Raw genomic sequence first — 18,648 nt, forward strand, 5'->3', positions numbered from 1 at the left:
ACTCCCCACTAATGGAGTCGCTCCAAGCTCCTCTAGAATGACAGGGCCACGACCCATTCATTCTTGTGGTCACAAAGTTTTCCCCTGAAGATTAAGCTTGTTTCCTTTTCTCCACTGCACTCCAAACCCAGTCAACCCTGCTCCTTCTATGTGTCCATTTTGTTTGCCAGTCTGTCTTTAGCATGCTTGGGGAAACTTTCCTTTCCATTCGATTCCACACACCTTATGAGTAGTTCCACCGATTCCCTCAGGTATCCAAGTCATAGGCTATCTGGCCTCCTGGGGTCTGGGTCCTATTTTTCCTGAAGGACGCAGTACACTTCTATGGGTAACCACCACACACAGGTCAGGCAGTCTCCCACCCGCCTGACTGGGCATCTATTTTCAGGTAAACTAGTGGGTCAAGAACTGCTTTAAAAAATCTAAAGAAAGCCCCAGGTCCTCTCCTTTGAAATATTTATGCACCGAATTTTGCCGTAAGTTCCAGAAGGTTCTCAGACACTCTGCCAACCCCAAGCCCATATGTCCTTGCTCTAAACAGAGCTTATTTCTCCCTCAAAGCCCTCTGATTATGGTGCTGAGTGCTGACTAGAGGCCACTTTTTATCCTCATGAGTTTGTAAAATTTATTACCTGTAACTTGGCAAAATCAGAAGTTTACTACTCCTTACCAAAACTTGAGAACAACACACAGAGGCTACACTGTCTCAGTTAGTTTGAGCCAATTTTCCCCTAATGGGCACCTCTGCTCCTTTAGCTTGTTTCCTTATCAGTCGATGACAGGCAGCCTTCTTACCAGCACACACGAATACCACCAAACCAGATTATGGCGCAGACGAGAAGTTTCCTAGAGTGTGCTCAAGTAAGAGCACCCCTTCCTGCTCACACCTGCATCCTAGAAAAATCTGCACCAACCTTTTTTCTGAATATACAAAGGGCTGAAGAGGAAGCTTTGAAGAGCCATCAGGAACATTCTGGCCCAGAGACAGTAGCCTCAGGTAACAGAACCTATCCTGCTTTAACACAATGCAGTGATTGTGGGAATCATCCTATGCACAGATTTAAAACAACTCTGAGTGAGGCTGGGGGGGCGCGGCTGGCTGGCACAGCCAGTTGAATGTCCAACTCTTGGCTTCAGCACAGATCATTATCTCAGGATGGAGACTGAGCCCCGCTTTGGGCTCCAGGCTCAGTGCCAAGTCTGTCTGAGATTCTCTCCCTCTCCCTCCACCCCCGGCATGCACTCTCTCTCTCCCTCTCAATAAAGAAATAAACAAAATCTTAAAAAAGAAAATCCTAGGCCAAGAAAAAGCGGAGAGGCAGCAGAGAAGCAAGGATACCCATCACTGCCTTACATACAAGGGCAGCAAGAAAGCGAAGACCCAAATGGGGGTGGGGCAGGGTTCCCAGGGGCAGCATGCCTTACGGCATGGGAGGAAGGTTCCTCTCTGGACAGAACACCTCATTAATCTCCCATTTGGAAACTGTCTTCACATCAACGCCCCGTCCATAACCAGCGCCAGTGGCAGGAGACAAAAGGACAAAGAGTTTTTCATGGAAAAGTAAAAAAGCCACGAGGAGCTTCATAAACAAAATCCTTCCGAAAGAAGATCCTGTCCTCCTCTTCTCCTTTGCTTCATCAGGGGATTTGGGTCACTCCCTTTCTGCAGGCTGCAAGTTTCCCGCATATTCTCTAGGACATGGCTGTCTAAATGTCAGCTTAAATACTGTGCCAAGGGCACTGAGGGCAGATGGCTGGAAGCACCCTGCTGAGGAAGGAGTGCACAATATGTACCTCCAGACCTCCTTTCCCGTACCAGGTAAGCGAGGAAATGGCACAACCCTGGAGGGCATCTGGCCTGCTTGGGCTGTAGGGCACTTTCATACCTACTGCCTTTTAGAATCTCTTCAACACCTCTGATGGAGTGCACCGATCAGCCCATTCCACAGCTGAGAAAATAGGCTGGCAGTCTGAAAAGTCACACAGTCTCCTCATTGGCAGCCAAGACTGGGTCTGTGTCTCACTATGTAAGATTCAAAATTCAGTTTCACATGTGTCACACTGCAGCCGAATACACTGTATTTCAGCTGAGACCGACAGTAAGGTAAAGGAGTCAAAGCATGCCTCAAATATATACTAACTTTCTCTAATTTACAGATACAGAATTGTGAGGAAATGTATCCTTTGAAAACTGTCCATTTCCATCAACCTATATTTTAAAATTTACTTTGAAAAGAAGGTCAGCACCGTCCTAAGTCAAAGCTACCAAGGACACTTCTGAAAAGGAACTGGGCTGAAAGAGGAAGGGCTCCAAGACGGCTGGGAGAGTCTGTGGTGGAAGGTGCTAAGGACTGCAGTGGGCACAACCAGCAGGATGGGTGGCTGCTGGCTGAGCAGCAAGTGGGGGTCTCCTCTGCTCATCCTGTCACTTTTTAAAGAATGAAGAAGGCCAGGTTAGGATTACAGAGTAGAGAGTCGATGGAAGCACAGTCCGCAGTACCCTTCATTTAGGCCTGGCCATGTCTTCTCCTCCTGTGTGGAGAGGCTCTGAAGCTGCTCTGGGCCCACCACAGGCCTTTGCCAATGGTGGGGAGGACAGAGCCTGGGCTCAGAGCAGAGGGCTGCGAGTTTGCCAGCTGGTTGTAGTTTATAAGGCAGTTTGTTTATGTGCTAGACTTTTCTGGAAGATTTATTTTATAGAAAACAAGCCTGAGTAAACTGTGTACTCTTCTACTGTCTCAAGCCACCTGCTATCAGCCTAGCCTGCTGACCCTTGACTATAATTGGGTCCCTTCCCATCCTGATCAAGAGACAGCTGTCTAGACTTCTAAGCTTAAGAGGAGGGAGACGAGGCAACTTCCTCAAGTGTTTGCCTCAGAAACCTAGGAAATGGCAGGAACATGAGAGGAGCCTGAAGGCCCGGATGTGGTTAGGAGACAAGAATTCCATTCCTATGACAGAGGATGAGGGCACCACGCTTGAGTAGTCCTGGAAAAGTGTTCTCTTTACCTCAGACAGTTGTATGGGGCTTGGGAGGCCCAAGGGCTGTGTGGGAAGGAAGCTATAGGTGGAAGGAGAGGGAAGAAAGTGTAGGAGAGCAAGGGAGGGAGTCTTCTGAGGACTAGGTTCAGAGAGACCCAGGAAATACAAAATTACAAACTTCTAAAGCCACTGAGGTTCATTTACTCAGCTCTAGCCGTTCAACAAGACCAACCTGGCCCATCTCTTAAACACAGAGGTCCTTTAAAGACACCTACCAAAGCGACCCATTGTATTGTTTACTAACCCAAAGGCCCGAATCTTTAGATTTAATTCAAATACATTATTAATAACATCAAAATGCAGGAGATAAGCTGATTAAAAATAATTCTTAGCTCTTTGCCTGACAGCCTTATAAACTAGAAATGTCTTTTTTGTTTTTGTTTTTGATCTCTTGAAATTATTTTGTTTTGAATCCTTACTTGAGTCTCAAGGATTCCCAGCAAAGTCTGTGCTCATGATTTAGTCTGCTGTTACCCTGAAGTGACCCTTAGGTAAGCCTCTAATTGCCCGGTGCCTTCATTAGCAAACTGGGTCATGAGAGGCCCCGAGAACACAGCAGCGTTTTTCTAAAGGCTCCTTTGGTCTTGGGTTGTTCCTACAGGCCTGACATAAAACAATTCTGCCCCTGCCTCCTCGAAGAACTAAAGATGGATATTCGGGGAACTTTTCTATTATCCTCAGAATCAGCCTTGGAAGCTATTGTCTCTGGGCAATAGCAATGGGAGCTACTGGGGCCGGATTTTCACTGTAGGGTCTGAGGATGAAACACAAAACCCAACAATGTGTTTCTGTGTTGGTAACCAAAGCCGGAGGGGACACGACACTGCATGAGCCCAGGCTCTGCAGGCTTGCTGCGAATGCCACAGTGGCCCAGGATGCGCACACCATTTTCTGTTTCAAGTTTCCCAGGATTCCCACAGGTGGCAACTGGGGAGCAGTGGGGGCGAGAGCCTGTGGAGAGGTCCGCATGGGGAAGCAGGTGGTGAGCCTCTTCCAACAACATGAGCCGTGGAAAGCCCTCCTCAGCCCCCAGGACACAGCTCAGAACTGCTAAGAAGACTGCTATAGATAAAAAGGCCACACCCAGGGGAACCCCAGTTCATTTACGCAGACTGAATAAACAAAGGACTGAAAACAGGTATGCAGTTTACTTTACAAATCATTTTCAAGCACACATGACACTGTGCAGCATGGGGAGGAGATTATAAGATTAAGAGTGGGTTCTGTTTACCAGGATGTTAAGATCTAGGAGGACAACAGATCTGTGCACAAATGGCTCTTAAGGGCAGTCAGGTGCTGCAGGGTGGAGAGACGGGAGAATGGATTCTGAGGGAAGGGAGCACCTTCCCGGACTTCAGCAGCGGTCCCTACTCTTCACTCCCTCCGAGCTGAGAGTGCTAGGGGGGCGGGGGGTGGGGGGGAAGGGTTCCTCTCCTCCTACTGAGGGCTAATCCCTGACCCAAGGTTTGGGTCAGGGCCTCCCAGTCATTTGTGACCTGGCTCCAAAAATCTGTTCCTTCTTTCCTCATTTTCAACAGCTCCTTTTCTATTCGCCTTCCCCTATAGCCTACAAACATATTCCAATATCTCTTATCTGGTTATTAAAAGGAAAGAGGAAAAAAAAAGTCTCAAAGCAATTCTTATTGGAGAAGAAAAAGAACTCTATAAACGCACCATTAGGAGATAACTACTGTTTCTATTTTGATGCATATTTAATTCCTGTATCTTCAGTACCTTGTGTCATACCCAAACAGAGCAAATATTCAATGAGTCTTTACCAAAGGAATAAAGGAAGGACTAATAACAGAGGAAGCGGCATTTTAGATGGATCTCAGTGGTAAGTAGGATTGGTGCTGGTAGAGATGAGGGGAAGGACATGCTAGGAAGAGGGGAAAGCATATGTAAGGTCTCTGGAATGTGGCAATTTGGGGGCCAAACAAACCCTTCAGTGGCAAGAGTAGAGTCTGAGGGGCTTGGAGGATAGCTGGTAGACAGTCATGAAATGGCAGAAGAGTGGATAGAGGTCTGTGTACATCACACTCTGGAGACTGGACTTCTGGGGGGAAATCCTAGCCCACCACCATGCTGTGAGAGGATGCTGAGCAACAGAGTGATGGGACCAGAGTCACCTTCTGGAAGGTCATCTAACAGCACAGGGGAAATAGAATGGAGAGCCATGAACTGGGTCTCTCAGCGTCCCAGGGGAGGATGGCAAGGACTTGAGCAGGGGGCGGCAACTGTAGGAACAGAAGAGAGAGGACTGATTAGAGACACCCGGCGAAGGGAGAAACGTTAGCGCTCAGAACGGATGTGATGGGGCAGGTGTGAAGAAAGCTAGAGACTGAGAGACCAAGTGGCTTAGAGAATGCTGATGCCATTAAAAGATCTAGACAACACAGGCCTTAAGCCCAAGTTGGAATGGGTGCATGTTTTACTGCATGAAGAGAAGGGAAAGGATGAGGGAAGGTGGAGAGGGGCTGTAGCTCTCTGAAGGGGGTTTTCAGCAGATCCAGCAGCTGGTCCCTCTGGTTTCCAGGAAGAGTTGAAAGTCACCTGGGAAAATGGTGGCTCTTGAGGGAAGAGGAGAGCAAGGCACCATGGAAGGCCCAAGGCACCATGGGCCCTCAAATAAAGGTTTGAGACAGTGGTGCTGGTCGTAAATAAAAAGGATTCCTAAGTAGCAGCTTAACTGGCAGACACCATGGTTCTCCCACAACGTCCAACATTCCACATGGGTGCATCAGGCAGGGCCTGGACAGATTTTCCTAGAATTACTGGGAATGGGCAGAAACCTGACAGGTGCTCTAACATGGCTGTTTAGGGAGTATGATTTCTCGATGTGGTCAGGTCATGAAAGTTGGGCTGGGGAGCCTAGGAGAGAGGTCAGTTTTATAAGAAAGGCCAGGTTTTCCCATGTGAGCAAAGGTGCTCCAGGAAAGGAGAAGAGACTCTAGTCCCAAGATAACTTTGTAGTCCGTGCATTCCTAGCAGAGAAGACAGGGAGAAAATAACGAAAAAAATCCTATTGTAAAGACTTTTTAGATTTTATTCTGAATGAAAGACTGGAGAGTTTCTGAAAAGGAGAGACACGACCTAATGTCTGACTTAGAAGGATCGCTCTGACCACTGTGTAAAGAGGAGATGAAATGGGGCAGCTGAGGTGAGGAGGACAGTTAGAAGGCTGCTGTGGTCCAGGTGGGGGGATAGCAGCTTGGCCCCAGGTGACAGGGCTCAGAGCAGTAAGGAAGGGGGAAAGAGTCTGGAGGCAGTTAGAAGGCAAAGCTGAGGTGATTTATTGGTAGACTGGATGTGAAGGGTGAGAGAAAGACCAAAGTCAATAATGACCTTCTGGATTTTGGCCTGCATCAATGGCTGAAATGAGGTTGCCCTTGATTGAAGTTGAAATAAGCAACTTCTGGAGCACACTCCCACATTCCAGCTGAGCTAGATGGCACATGGCGGGGACGCTGTGGGAGAGGCAAGCCATGGATCGCTACTGTCATTGTGAGACCCTTCCATTATTGTTCTGAACTTTGACCCTGGCGTTTCATGGTTCTAAGGTTCAAAGACTCAGTAATCAAGTCCAATTATTGCTTATGATCTCTTCAAAGCATAACATTGGTGTTTTTACAAAGGTGACTTCAAATGAAGATATCTTCTGATGAGTGGGGCACACAGGACACGGTACCTGTTTGCACAGCCTTAGTGCCAAGGGAGACAGAAGTGCTGGAGATCCCAAGTTCACACTGGTCTCTCACGGTCAAAGTGGACTTCGTGGTACCAGAGTTGGATCTTATGAAGCACAAGATGTCGCTGGGTTTGTTTTCCCTCATGACAATATAAAATTTGAAATCAGAGAACAATGCTCTCACCACCAGTATGTGAAAAACGTGCCCAAGAGACCCTTCAGCTTGATGATTCACAGACCTGTGCCCCTGGGGCAAATAATACATTATATGGTAATAAAAACAATGAAAAAAACCCAGACCCTTCCCAGTTCATTGACCTAAAAATCTGGGTATTGGCTTAATGAAAGCATAGACAACCAAGATTTTTTAGTGTGGCTCTTTAAAAAAAAAAAAAAATCTAGTGGGTGTTTGAAGAAAGTTGGAATGACCTTTCTAGAGCTGGTCATGCCTGCTCCAGAAAGTAAGACATTCTAGGAGACTAAGGAAAAACGCAGAACTTTCTCCACTTCAACTGCCAGTGAGGCCGGCGGCCATGAAGTAGCAGCGGAAGGCCGCAGGGGGCGCTGCTCTGGCCCCTTCTAAGTCCAAGACATCACCAGTGGAGCAACCACCACATACAAACCCAGCCTCAGGCTCTGGTTGCTCTCCTTCTCATTTACTCCCGGTTCTTGATGCGGGGCCCCCTTCCTCCTCAATGGCCTCCTCCGGCTCCCTGTCCCTCCTGCCTGCTTCCCCTGCCCCCGGGGTTAATGCAGGCTTTCCTTGCTTCTTGCCAGGGTCTTGAACAAGCCCCACCCCCCGGACAGGAGTCTGGCGTCTGACATCTCATTTCATGTATCTTGACTGTAAGAGGTATTCATGCAAAACTACATCTCAGGACAACCAACCCACCGGGCCCACCCACTAGGTAGTCTCTTGGTTGTGCAGAGTATGGCCAGTGGGTCTTGCTCCATGATGGTCCCCAGCCCAAATCCTGCACTTCCTCTTTGGCTTAGTTTGGGGGAGGCTTGGTCTGGTGCCCTTCTGGACCCTGTGCCTACTTCACACCTGCTCTCCAGCCAGAAGTCTTGCTCACCAGACGCTGCCTCCAACAGAAACCTTAAAGACCAATGGAGTTTTCAGACTTCGCTTCTTTCGAGTTCTTCTTTTATGACCCTCGTATTTTAGTAGTTCATTAGATCAGGCAGCTTTTTATTTCTTGGGTTTGAGGCTGGCAGGCATAATTGAAATTCAAAGTTCTTTTCTGTTGACTCAAGTCAGTTTTCTTCTATGGGCTTTTATTTTCTATTTCAACTTTTGCAAAAATAAGCATTTATAAAAATATAAAATGTATGTTTTCAAAAAACATTAGAAAATACAAAAAAGTAGAGAAAATTACTCATACTCTTTCTACCCAAATACAACCACTATTGGCTTTCTATTTTATTTCCTTCTGATCTTTTTCCATTCATTTTTCCCCCCATGCATGGGTCCCACCTCCACCAAAATATGATTGCTGGCATACTATCTTCACAGTTCCTTCTTTGTATCTCAGATCATATTTACTTCTTTACTTTTAAAAAGGAACTTATAGGGGTGCCTGTGTGGCTCAGTGGGTTAAAGCCTCTGCCTTCAGCTCAGGTCATGATCCCAGGGTCCTGGGATCAGGCCCCACATTGGGCTTTCTGCTCAGCGGGGGGCCTGCTTCCCCTTCTATCTCTGCCTGCCTCTCGGCCTACTTGTGATCTCTCTCTGTCAAAATAAATAAAATTAAATAAATAAATAAATAAAATTTTTTAAAAAAGGAACTTCTAATCAGATATTTAGGGGTCATGGGGCACCTGAGTGGCTCAGTGGGTTAAAGCCTCTGCCTTCAGCTCAGGTCATGATCCCAGGGTCCTGGGATCGAGCCCCTTTTAGGGGTCATAAAAAGCAAACGTAACGTGTGTGACTTGTTTTGCTTCCACTTGTGACAAATCAGTTGGAGACAATCAGGGAAATGTAATTATGGACTGGGTTGTGGATAACACCAAGGCATCGGAATTAATTGTTAGGGGCGCTAGCATTATTGTTATGCAAGAAAATGTCCAAATTAAGTCACGTATCAAAATATTAGTGAAATGACATTATGTCTCCGGCTTGTTTTAAAATACTTTAGAAAGAAAGAAGGGGGGCGGGGATTGCCAGTAGTGAATCTGGGAGATAGGGATGGTGGGCTTATGTGCTATTTTCTTTACTTTTACGCATTTATGAAATTTTTCAAAGTAAAAATTGAAAAGTTAAAGTAGCCATAGTTCAAGCAGACAAATAGTGTTAAAGTCTAGTTATGAAAACCAGCAGCCCTCTGTCCCTTTCCTTGCCAAGGGTAACCTCTTTCACCTTTGCAGGTGGTTATGTTGCTGGCTACTTCCATCTTTCTACCTAGCCTGCTTGATGACTACTTGGTTTTTCAATTTTAGGCATTATTGAAAACCCTTCACTATAGAAGAAGAGAATTTATTTTTCTTTCCACAATTTTAGGCATTATTGAAAACCCTTCACTATAGAAGAAGAGAATTTATTTTTCTTTCCACATGCACTCCCTTCCCCCAACCAACCCACATAACCGTTCCAGGCCCTCATCTTCCCGATGACGACATCATCACTACCAGAATGAAGTATTATGACTACGTACATATTAAGAATGCTGTTTCTTCCTACACCACTTTTTTATTTTCACTAGAATTAATAATTATCTCATCTTCATTTGCTTGATTTTTCTTTATACTATGTACATGAATCCACCCCAATCTTTCCACCAACTGTCTAAAACAGTGGTTCTTTTTTTTTTTTTCTTGAAAGATTTTATTTGCCAGAGAGAAACACAGCAAAAGAGGGAACACAAGCAGAGGGAGTGAGAGAAGGAGAAGCAGGCTTGCCACCGAGCCAGGAGCCCTACACGGGGCTCGAACCCAGGACCTTGGGGTCATGACCTGAGCCGAATGCAGATACTTAATGACTGAGCCACCCAGGTGCCCCTAAAACAGTGGTTCTTAAAGTATGGTCCGTGGCCTCTTGGAGGGTCCCTGAGACCCCTCCAGGGGCATATGAGGTCAATGCTGTTTTCATAATAATACTAAGGCACTCTTTGTCCTTTTCCACACGTTGACATTTACCCTCGCAGAACAAAAGCACTGGTGGGGTAAAGTTCGACCGCCTTGGCAGGAATCAGGCAACAGCAAAACCACATCAGGGGCCGGGGTACCCTCTACCACCTCACCCACAGCAACAAAGAAGCTACCTCGCTACAGAATGTTCTTGATGATGCAGTACAAGTTTTTAGTTTTATTATGCCTCAATCCTTGAGTCCTTGTCTCCTTATGCTGCTTGCTCAAGTAGTATGGTCGTCTTGGGAAAAGGTGTTTCTGTAACTTTACCGGTAAGCTAAACTGATCGCTTTTTTTTTTTAACAGAACACCATTTTACCTTAAGGAACAAATATCACTCTAGCTGTGGTTCTTTGGCACTTCGAGGAAAACAACTGCATTATTTATTGCCCATGATAAAATTTGAGCTTTTGCAAATATTAGAATTTTGGAAACCTTGTATCCAACACATGAATGCGTGTTTCCTAATACTTAAAATCTTACCTAAATCAGCAGAGGCACTAACCAAGGTGATATTTTGAGATCATATAATGAAATGTTCACATTTAAGAGATCAGCATAATGAGCCAGTGTTTTCTAAATGAAGTAAACTTTCTAAGTACATGATAAAAAAAAATCTCTGTATGGGTAAAAGATCCATTTAAAGTATCAAACAGATTTTACTGTAACCCAGTTAAAAAAAAACTCAACTGATATTGTATTAATCTATGGGGGTGGCCCTCACAGTATACCCTAGTGAGGGGGCTTAAACCACATTGATTTCTCACAGTTCTAGAGGCTGGGAAGGCCAGTGTGGTACCTGGTGAGAGAGGCTCTCTTCCTGGCCTGCAGGCATCACCTTCTCACTGCGTCCTCACAGGTCTCTTCTTATAAAGACTTTAATTCTATCAGATCAAGGCCCCACCCTTATGAACTCATTTAACCTTAATTATCTCCCTATAGGCTGTACCTCCAAATATACATTGTGGGCCTCAGGGCTTTAACATACGAGTTTTGGGGGTACAGAATTTAGTCTGTAGCACATACAATTTCGGATTCTAAGACTGGAATTAATTTTTAAGGAACTGCCGAATTCTGGTGTAGTACAAGGACAAATATCCACAATTATCTGAAAAAGTGATTAAAATACACCTTTCTTTCCTAATGACCTGTCTGAAGCTGGATTTTCTTCACAAATGTAATTCAACCAAAATAACTTATTCTAACAGTTTGAATATAGAAGCATATATGAGAACCTCGTTTAATGTCTTTAGTACAGATGTGAAAAAGATTTACAAAAATATAAAGCCTCTTAATCTCACAAAACAAACTGAGGGTTGCCGGGGGGAGGGGGTTGGGGAGAAGGGGGTGGGATTATGGACATTGGGGAGGGTATGTGATTTGGTGAGTGCTGTGAAGTGTGTAAACCTGGTGATTCACAGACCTGGGGATAAAAATATATGTATATAAAAAATATATGTTTATAAAAAAAAAAAAAATATATAAAGCCAGCTTCTCTTCTAAATTTTAGAAAATGGTAGTTATTTTTCATAAAGTGGTATTTATTTTAACATAATGGATTGGGCTTAGTATTATTACCTTAATTTAAATAGGTAAATGCTTAAAGTTTTTATTGGTTTTAATTTCTAATAAGGTAAACAGTGGTAATTCACATGAACAGAAGCATTCTGAGGTCATCAAAGACTCTTTTTAGTGTAACAAGTGCTGGGACTAGAAAGATCTATAACTGGGGCGCCTGGGTGGCTCAGCGGGTTAAGGCCTCTGCCTTCGGCTCAGGTCATGATCCCAGGGTCCTGGGATCGAGCCCCGTATTGGGCTCTCTGCTTGGCAGGGAGCCTGCTTCCTCCCCTCTTTCTGCCTGCCTCTCTGCCTACTTGTGATCTCCCTCTCTGTCAAATAAATAAATAAAATCTTAAAAAAGAATAAAAAGAAAGTTCTATAACTGCTGGTCTAAATCATTTCTCAAGAAATTCAGACACATAGCTCTTTTAACCATTTCATTTTCTTAAAGACAGCTCTCTTAGAGCCTTCGGGCCTGCTACAGTCTGGACTATCTTCTATACCTCCCTAGGACCAGTGCCCTAAGGGCTTCCTTCACCATCATCTATAGGTGTCAGCCAATCATGGTCCAGGGGTCAAATCCCGCCTGCCACCTACTTCTCTTTTTAACTTAAATTCAATCTAAGGAGCATACAGTGTATTATTAGTTTTAGAGGTAGAATCTAGTGATTCATCAGTTGCACAGAACATCCAATGCTCATTCCATCACATGCCCTTCTTAATGCCCATCATGCAGTGACAGCCATCTATTTTTAAGGAAAGTTTCACTACACCACAGTCATGCTCTTTCATTTATGTATTGTCTGCTTTTGCACCACAGCAGCAGAACTGAGTAGTTGTGACAGAGACCGAATGGCCTAAAAGCTAAAAAGAAAAAAAAAAAGAAAAAAGAAAAAGGTACTATTTTTATAGGAAAAGTTTGTCCTTTTCAGAGAAAATTTCCCAATCTATGATCTAGGTGATTCTTTCACTGCTTTCTTGGGTTGGTTTATTTGCTCCCAGAATCCCAGGTCTTCCTCCTTCTGACTTACTCTTTCACTCTGGTAAAGCCCATCTTCTGGTAGCTTCTGAGAAAGGGTATATGAGAGATACATTTTTTTTTTTTTTTTTGAGGCCTTGCATGTCTGAAATGTCTTTTCCTACTCATACATTTTATTCAGAACTTATCAGGGTACAGAGTTTTAGCACAAAAATCAGTCTTTTGGAAACCAGGAAGCTTTGTTTCAATTGCCATCTAGCTACTAGGCTTATAATACAAAAACAGTCTGAAGGTATTCTGAGTCCTGATAATACTGTATGTGACTTTTCTTTTTTCCTTCTTAGAAGCCAAGAGGATCTTTCCTTTGTCCTTGATGCTCTGAAATTTTATGATGCTGTGGCCTGGAGACGACGTGTATCCAAACATAGTGCTGGGGCATTGGGTGCTTTCACTCTGGAAAGTCACATCCTCTGGTAAAGGGAGAGTTCCTGAATTATTTTATTGATCATTTCTTCCCCCTCTATTTTGACTGTTCCCTATTTCTGGAATGTTCACTGAACAGATACTGGCTATCCTGGACTAGTTCTCTAATTTTCTTACCTATTCTATCTCTTTCTGGAACAGTTCCTCAACTCTGTCTTCCAACCAGAGTCTTGAATCTTCGTTTCTTCTATCATGTTTTAAATTTTCATGAGCTCTTTCTTCCTGTACCAACCCACTTCTTTTGTAAAGTATCTAGAGGTTATGACATCATTTCTTTGTTTTTTTTTTTTTAAAGATTTTATTTATTTATTTGACAAAGAGAGATCATAAGTAGGCAGAGAGGCAGGCAGAGAGAGAGAGAGAGGGAAGCAGGCTCCCTGCTGAGCAGAGAGCCCAATTGGGGACTCAATCCCAGGACTCCAAGAGCACGACCTGAGCTGAAGGCAGGGGCTTAAACCACTGTGCCACCCAGATGCCCCCATGACATTATTTCTTTAAAAAAATTCTCATGGGCTATAAGTGATAGTTTCTTTTCCCCTGTAGAGTCTGTTTTGCCGTAGTTGCTTTTTTCTGTTTGTTTACTTTGGTTTTTTTATTTCATGGAAGAGGCTCTGGTCTTGGTTGTCTCTCTCTTGTTAAGTAATCTCTACACCCAGTGTGGGGCTTGAACTCATGACCCAAGATCAAGTGTTGCCCATTCCACCAACTGAGCCAGCCAGGTGCTCCTTGGTTGTTTCTTCACATGTGAGAATGAAATACTGAAGTGCTGATTTTTAGTGAAATCCTAAAAAGTGCTGCTTGTGTTGGTGGAGCTTTCTGCCTCTAGGCTTTTCTGCAGGGAGACACAGCTGGGCTGCAGGTGAGGAAGCCCCCCACCCCCCAGGTTCTTATCTCTAAATCTTCATCATACTCAGACTCCTCAAACAGAAAAAAAAAAAAAAAGGTTTCTTATCTCTTGACTCAAGGGTATAAGGCTTGATGACCAGAATTCTGGGCTTGGTTGGAAAAGAAAGCTAAGATTTTAAACATTCAGGATGCCAGCACTCACTCGACCTCTCCCAAGGCCATCAGGTGTGCTTGGTGTCCTCTAGTTTAGACATCCTTTGCTTTATCCCATCCAGAGGATACATTTCTGGTCTTCTTCCCACTTATGGCAGGGGCGATCTTTCTAAACAAATTTTCAAGCAGTACAGTCCGTTTCCTCTTCACCCACCTCTCCTCTACTTTGTGGAGTTATGTGGTGCCATCGATTTCTGAATTTCTTTAGGGTTCTGCTATGTCAAGTCGGGTTGTTTCTTGGCCTTCTCCATCGTTGGCTCAGGATTCAGCTTTCTCGGGACTGCTAAGTCAGTTACCACTCATCCATCTGCTTCCAGCTTCCAAAATTTTGTTGCTGTTGTCTGCTCTCCCATTCTCTTTGTCCTTGTGGGTTTATGTCTTAAAAAAAAAAATCTCTTCACTGTTGTTTTAGTGAGGTTTTGGGAGGGAATGAAAGTGAATGTGGGTATTTGATCCTCCATCTTTATTTGGAACGTCTTCATAATTCAATATCTTCTTTTTACTTCCACTTAATATCACAGCATAAACATTTCCTATGCTCCCACGAGGTCTCTGTCACAGCGTTACTAACTGTGTCACATTCCACTGAATGTCACATCTTACTTCATTGTTGCTTTTTTTTTTTTTTTTTTTGGATGTTTAGGGTTGTTTCTGTTTGTGGGGGAGGAGACTGGTTTTCTTTCTTTTTTTTTTTTTTTCCTGGAGCTATCTTCCATTTATCTGCCTTACTTCGACCCTATCTTCAGGGCATGCCTGCTGACATTCTTCTCCTTTCTGTTCTTGATCCATGGTTTCATCACCACTGGCCTTGATGATAGCATTACCTCGGGTCAATTTAATTCATCTTTTTTTTTTTTAAATTCATCTTCAAACTACTGGGTCACCCGTACTACACTGAAGCACTCACCTTCCTACAATGGCACCTTTCTCAGGACACTTCAGAGGGATGCTAACATTCAGAATTCATCTGTGACTGGCATTTGAGGCTCCTAATAGTTTGATTTCACCCCACCTATCCAAACTCACAACCCTTTCCCCAAATGTCCTCTCGGAATGTTCCCCCTTTCACAGCCAAGCCACATTTGCCTTCATGTCCATATTATCTCCTGCCCTAAGCCTCCCCACTTGACCTTACTGACAGAATTTCTTCCCTCCCCTGAGAAAAGATAAAAAACAAGTAACTTGTTTCTAATTGCTTAGGGTCAGTCTGGCCTTCTAAGTGGACTGACGGCTCTTTGGGGGCAGGGGGCTCTTTTCTGTTCTCCCCTGTGGCGGCTACAGTGGTCCCTACAGTGCCCTCATCCTCCCACCACGGGGTTCCAGCTCCGCCTCAGGCACCCAGGGGATGATTAACAGGGACTCACTGAACGAAGTGGTCACGTGTGTAAGTTGTTTACCTTGCCCTCCGGGGTTAGTGTCCAGATCACAGAGAAGGTCAGCTTGTCGGTCATGGGATGGAGGCTGCACAGCTCCTCGCACAGCAGCCTGGGAAGCATGGGGATGACCTGCAAACAGAGAACAGGCCTGTGAGCACTTTCCTGCAGTTTTACCACAGGCTTAGAGCAGCCCCGAGGGCAGAGTTTTGGTGAACACCTTGAGCTTCCAGAACAAGCTCAAGATGGAGGAAGCTTCTCCCCCCAAAGACTAGACCATCTGGTACTTTTTCCACGAGCCTCTAGAGAAGTGGGAACGTCAACTGGAAAGATGAGAAGAATTGGTAACAGGGAAAAAGTAGGTACATTACAGCGATGAAAAACAACGACTTTTTACTAAAAAAAAGTCTATATACTAAAACCGAAGCTCTAGAGTCAAATGACTTGTACTTTTGGGTGCAACTGTTCCAGTTGAACTATATACTTAAGAGCCCACTGTCTTATATTTAAGTCTTTAATTCGAGCTAATTTGTGTGTGGTGATGTAAGACGGGAGTTTAGTTTCATTCTTTGCATGTAGCTGTCAGTTTTCCCAATGTCATTTATTGAAGAAACCATCGAAGATTAGTTGACCATATATACATGGGAATCATTTCAAGCTGTGTATTCTGTTCTGTTGGTCTGGTGTCTGTTTTCATGTTAGTACCATATTGCTTTGATTATTATAGCTTTGTAATGTAGTTTGAAATCAGAAGTGTGGTGCTTCCAGTTTTGTCTTTGGTCTCAAGATAGCTTTAGCTGGTCAGGGCTAACTTTTGCAGTTCTGTATGAATTTTAGGATAGCTTTTTCTATTTTTGTGAAAAATGCTACTAGAATTTTGATAGAGATTACATTGAATCTGGAGCTAACTTTGGGTAGTATGGGCATTTTAACCACTTTAATTCTTGCAATCCAAGAACACTGGGTGTCTATCTTCATACTTATTTGTGCCTTTGTCCATTTCTTTCATCAATGTCTTATAGTTTTCAGTGTACGGGTCTTTCACCCTCTTGGTTAAATGTATTTCTAAAAATTTTATTGTTTGGGGTACTATTATAAGTGGGATTGCTTTCTTAGTTTCAAAATCATCTCACATCTGTTACAATGTCTATTACCAAAAAGATAAGAAATAATAAGGATGTGGAGAAAAGAGAACACTTGGACATTGTTGGGGGGACTGTAAATCGGTGTAGCCATAATGGAAAATAGTATAGCAGTCCCTCAAAAAATGAATAATAGAACTACTGTTTGACCCAGCAACCCCATTTCTGGGTAAATATATTCCAAGGAAATGGAATCAGTACTTTGAAGGCATATCTGTGCTCTCATGTTCCCTGTAACATTACCCATCAGAGCAAGACATGGAAACAACCTACAGATCTGTCGGCAGATGAATGGATAAAGAAAATGTATATATACTCATATATACTATGGAATATGATCATCCATAAAAAAGAAGGAAATTCTGCCCTTTGTGACAACAGGGATGAACATAGGAGGGCATTACACTAAGTGAAATAAGCCAGACACAGGAACTCAAATGCTGCATGGTATCACTTACATGGCAGTGGCCGGGGGAGGAAAAATGGGGAGATGGAGGTCAAATGGCACATAGTTTCAGTTATAAGATGAATCAGTCCTGAGAATCTCAGGTACAGCACAGTGACAGCAGCTAATAAAGGGGGTTGCACACGTGAAATCTGCTGACAGTAAATCTTAAGCACTCTCACCATGCACAAACAGAAGAGCTAACTGTGTGAGGTGATGGATGTGTTGTTCACTATCTTCCTGTTGGCAATCATTTCACAATATACATGTGTCTCAAATAATCACATTGTACACCTGCAATATATACAATTACATTTTGTTAATGATCTGCCAATAAAGTTGGGACAGATTAAAAAAAAAAAAACCAAGGGGCGAATGTAAACTCATGATGGCATTTTACTGTGGTAAAATTACAGCTTCAACACTTTAGTGATTGAAAATATCACAACCGACCAAATTGCTTGTTGGAACATTAACAGGCTACTCCAATAAAATATCACACGTTTCCTAGAGGAACACTGTGGTCAACTAGTCATTCATACTGCAGTTTTTTTTTTTTTTTCTTTTTAAAGATCTTATTTATTTGAGGGGTGCCTGGTTGGCTCAGTGGGTTAAAGCCTCTGCCTTCGGCTCAGGTCATGATCCCAGTGTCCTGGGATCGAGTCCCACATTGGGCTGTCTGCTCCGCAGAGAGCCTGCTTCCTCCTCTCTCTCTCTGCCTGCCTCTCTGCCTACTTGTGATCTCTGTCTGTCAAATAAATACATAAAATCTTAAAAAAAAAAAAAAAGATCTTATTTATTTGAGAGGGAGAAACACAGAGAAAGAGGGAACACAAGCAGTGGGAGAGGGAGAAGCAGGCTTCCCGCTGAGCAGGGAGCCTGATGTGGGGCTCGAACCCAGGACCTTGGGACCATGACCTAAGCCAAAGGCAGATGCTTAATCACTGAGCCACCTAGGCAACTCCATACTGCAGTTTTTTAAACCTAAATTATTTCTTCCCCTTATTGATCTTTCTACTCCCTAATATACTGATCCAGTGATATACCTTCTTTCATTAAAAAAAATTCTCTTGGGGCGCCTGAGTGGCTCAGTGGGTTGAGCCTCTGCCTTCGGCTCAGGTCATGATCTCAGGGTCCTGGGATCGAGTCCCGCATCGGGCTCTCTGCTCAGCAGGAAGCCTGCTTCCTCTTCTCTCTCTCTGCCTACTTGTGATCTCTCTCTGTGTCAAATAAATAAATAAAATTAAAAAAAAAATTCTCTCCAACTTACTTTCAAATAATGACTTCAAAGCTATCCCAGAATGCTATCTGTTTTCCCTGAAGTTCCTGAGATGAAGACCGTGTATCTCCCTGCATGTCCTGAAGACACCTCAGACTTACTCTTCCTTTTAAATCTATTCCTTCTTCCACTCTTCTTGATTAACAGTATTATCATTCACCCCGTCCCCAAACTAGAAACAGCCACAAATAGCCCTTTCCTCAACACACTGGCTGTGGACTCCTCGACTTGCAGTATCCAGTACAGATAATGCAGCTCACGCTTGACCCTGCCTTAAGTAACTGAGAGGCAGTAGGCAAGAGAGAGAACTCAGTACTTGTTGAGGTAAAGTTATCCAGTTATTTGTCAGCAAAAGCAAAATAATTCCTAGTATTTCTTACTCTGTGTAAGAAATCCTAGTGGTTTCTAACTCTGTGTAAATGGTACCTGTACCGTTTCAATACAGTAAGATTTCACATGGAAAAGTAACTTC

At 43.8% G+C, this 18,648-nt stretch overlaps 1 protein-coding gene across 2 annotated transcripts in view; it reads right to left on the reverse strand.

Moving 5' to 3' along the window:
* The window catches only part of DIS3L2 (DIS3 like 3'-5' exoribonuclease 2), a 366,764-nt gene that overhangs the window by 77,536 nt on the left and 270,580 nt on the right, over positions 1-18,648 (reverse strand). For both annotated transcript variants that reach the window (XM_059167711.1, XM_059167710.1), the window contains exon 12: positions 15,335-15,442. In XM_059167711.1, the coding sequence (XP_059023694.1) occupies positions 15,335-15,442 (108 nt within the window). The remainder of the gene's footprint in view (positions 1-15,334; positions 15,443-18,648) is intronic.

The sequence above is a fragment of the Mustela lutreola genome, chromosome 3 (assembly GCF_030435805.1).
Source record: "Mustela lutreola isolate mMusLut2 chromosome 3, mMusLut2.pri, whole genome shotgun sequence".
NCBI classification, from domain to species: Eukaryota; Metazoa; Chordata; class Mammalia; order Carnivora; family Mustelidae; genus Mustela; species Mustela lutreola.